Source organism: Triticum urartu, chromosome 7A (assembly GCF_056163025.1).
Source record: "Triticum urartu cultivar PI428250 chromosome 7A, HENAU_Tu73, whole genome shotgun sequence".
Taxonomy (NCBI): Eukaryota; Viridiplantae; Streptophyta; class Magnoliopsida; order Poales; family Poaceae; genus Triticum; species Triticum urartu.
The window spans coordinates 253396009-253399233 of NC_141879.1; the positions used below are offsets into that span (position 1 = coordinate 253396009).

Consider the following 3225-nt stretch of genomic DNA (forward strand, 5'->3'; position numbering starts at 1 on the left):
TTATAGTGATGATGATGATTATGCATTTATTGATGATACTGATCGAGATTATTAGTAGTGTCAGGTATTCAATTTTTTATATTGTACTTGATGATGATACACTTAAGTGATATACATATTATTATTCATGTCGGTACTTTTTTTATGTTGTACTAATTTCGTTTATTCTTTGTCATGGCAAGTGTTGAAAGATGGTGGGCACTGGTCGGGAGCGCGCCGAGGCCCCTTCTTCGTCGGCGCGTGGTGCGAGGTCTTCCATTCCACACGCACCTCTCCGCCGAGCGTTGCTGGACAGTATGGCGACACCGCCGGGCCCTTCTTCGTCGACCGCGGTGCCCAGCAGGGGACGAGGTAAGAAGAAGAGAGGAGGTGGAGCACGTGGTCACGGGAGAGGAGGTAGGGTGACTCTTACGGCGCCTTCCTCGCCACCGCCCCCAGCTGTTTCACCCGAGCACGTGACTGCTAGGGTGGACTCGTCTGAGGAGGAGGCTGCACGGACTCCGGTCCACGAGCCTCCGGTCCACAAGTCTTCGGCCCACGAGCCTCGGGTCGATGGGCCTTCGGCCCACGAGACCCCGGAGGAGCACACGTCTGGATGGGGTACCTGGTCGGGTCAGCCTGAGCATGGCGGGGAGCCAAGTGGCCATGCTGATGATGGCGGGGAGCCGACTGATGAGGAGGGGGAGGAGGGGCCAACGTCTACCAGCGTGGTGCTACACGGCTCCCGTCCGTGCCGGTGACCCGCGAGCAGAGGTGGTTGATTTTCCCTGATGGGGAGAGGTACGTAAGTGCATTTAATATTTTTGTACCTTCTGCATTCACGTTTCTTCAAATAACTAATGCGTTGGCCTTGTCATGCTGCAGGGGTTGGGACCACCATCATAGTGTCCGCTGGCCCAACTCCGCCCTTGGAGTTCTTTGCCGGCAAAACTTCCTGGGGTTTGTCTCATTTCTTGGTGAGGGTCGGCTTCCAGAGCTTGGATTGAGCTGGGAGCACCACGTAGCTGCCCCGGCCCCGCCGGATGAGATTATCGACGGTGTCGTGTGCGACACGAGGGCAGACATGGTGATCAGAAAGTTCTGGGTAATTTCTCCTTTACACATTTAAAAATCTTCAACTAGCTAGTTATTAATTGTACTAATCAATATTGTCTCATTTGATTGCAGACATTCTACAGGTGTGAGGAGGGATCGAGGAGGATGCGGCACATGTTATCGAGAACGTCTGCAAGCGCCTACTCCAGAACTTACGGCACGAGGCTCGGGTGCAGGCTGTTCGAGACTACTACGCCTTGCGTGGTATCAAGAAGACCAAGCCGGCATGCCGCGATAAGTTCCTGAGTAAGCAGCAGTACATGAAGGTAATTCTTAAGAATTCTCTACTTAAGTTCCTTCATTTAGTAATTCTTAGCCGTAGCGCTCAAGTTTCTATTTGCTAACTTAGGCGCCTCCGAGATGGTGTGCGGATCGGATGGATTTTTGGGAGGTGTTGGTCGATGAGTGGTGCTCAAAACAATGGCTAGCCCTCCACAACGAGGCCAAGGACAAACATGCCCAAATGGAAGGTGTGCCACACCATCAAGGCAGCTCCAACTTATATCAGTTCGGGCGCAACTGGGTATGTGGTTTGCTTCATGATTCATGCAATTCATTCATCATGCTAGCTTGAGCCCTTTAATTACTAATTTTCATTGTTTCTCTCTTTCAGGCACGCTACAATAAGGCGGGTAAGGTGCCAGAGGTGTACGACCTGTATGCCATGGCCCACACTGCCTCTTTCAAGAAAGTCAAGGCTTTCTCTCAGTCTGACCTCGATGATGCAAACAACTTCACCAACATCTCCTCCCACAACAAGCTCGTGAGATATAGAGATGAGGGGAAGGCGAGGAAAGGGGAGGACTTTAACCCGAGCCAGGGTCCCATTGATCCAGAGCTGGTGATGATATCTGGTGGCGGGAGGTCCCATGGCTCCATAGCCATTGGAGATGGACTTATCCGTTGTCCTAGCACTCTCCCGGAGATCAAGGCGCGCCAGTCGAGCTCCGCTCCTGAGATAAGGCCTCGTGAACGGCCAGTGCAACTCGCCATCAAGGTTAGTGATACGTACTCAGTTATGTTTCTCCATTACATTGTGTGCGCTTCCATCAATGATTACAAATGGTCATGTCAGTGGTGTTGCAGGCTGCTATACAGAGTGAGAGAGATAGAACGGAGAAACTTCTAGCGGAGGCGGCGGAGAGGCAGCGGGAGTTGGAGGAGAGGACGACAAAGATGATGGAGGAGGAGAGGGCACGGAATGACATGCAGGCAAGGGCCATGTACGAGCTCCTTGTGGTAAGTTTCTTGTGCAGATTAGCCAAAACATTCATGTAGTGTTTGTCTCATTACTAACTAGTATGATTGAGTCGTCAAAACCAAATGTGCAGTCTGTGTGCGAGAAGACAGGTCAGACCGCTCCGCCGATGCCAGTGATTGCTCCTGGGACCACGGTGAGTTTTATTTGAATGGACATTACTTGCTAGTCTTAACATTTGAGTGTCATCATGCTAACAAGACATTGGAAATGATCTTTGGTGCAGCGTAACTCCAGACAAGCATCGCACGATCCTTCTCCAGCTACCGACACGAGCCACCCCGCTCCTACACCTCCTGGATCTTGGTAAGTTTATCTAGTGTTTTGCTTAACACATGCATAAAGACCTAGACTTAGCTTTATTTCCTCTAATGCTTACCATAATGACCTAGACTTAGCTTCTTCTCCTCCAAAATGACTTAATAAGCTTATTGACCTCCAAAACCATCCATTTTACCTAAGTTAGCTCTAAAACGATCTGTACTTAGCTTACTTATGTCAAAAATTGCATAATTAGCTTAGTTAGCTCATAGACGATCCATTTTACCTAAGTTAGCTCTAAAATGACCCATTTTACCTAGGTTAGCTTATAAATGATCCAGTTCATCCAAGTTAGCTCAAAAAATGACCCATTTTACCTAGATTAGCTCCTAAATGATCCATTTTACCTACGTTAGCTTTAAAATGACCCATTTCACCTAGGTTAACTCCAAAATGACCCATCTTACCTAGGTTATCTCATAAACGATCCATTTCAACTAATTTAGCTCATAAATGATCCATTTCACCAAGTTAGCTAAAAAACGATCCATTTCACCTAAATTAGCTCTTAAATGATCCATTTCACCTAAGTTAGCTCAAAAAGATCCATT

General features: G+C 48.4%; 1 protein-coding gene across 1 annotated transcript; it reads left to right on the forward strand.

The window, feature by feature from the left end:
- Positions 1-1759: 1759 nt before the first annotated feature.
- On the forward strand, positions 1760-2663 carry LOC147959219 (uncharacterized). The gene is made up of 4 exons (XM_087532561.1): positions 1760-2092; positions 2182-2334; positions 2427-2489; positions 2580-2663. Exons 1-4 carry the CDS (start codon positions 1760-1762, stop codon positions 2661-2663), a joined length of 633 nt encoding a protein of 210 aa, XP_087388687.1.
- Positions 2664-3225: the final 562 nt, after the last annotated feature.

Coding starts and splice junctions, on each gene's coding strand:
- LOC147959219 (XM_087532561.1), top strand. CDS start 1,760: ATGGCCCACACTGCCTCTTTCAAGAAAGTCAAGGCTTTCTCTCAGTCT. Junction 2,093..2,181: donor CAGTGCAACTCGCCATCAAG/GTTAGTGATACG, acceptor GTGGTGTTGCAG/GCTGCTATACAGAGTGAGAG. Junction 2,490..2,579: donor TGATTGCTCCTGGGACCACG/GTGAGTTTTATT, acceptor TCTTTGGTGCAG/CGTAACTCCAGACAAGCATC.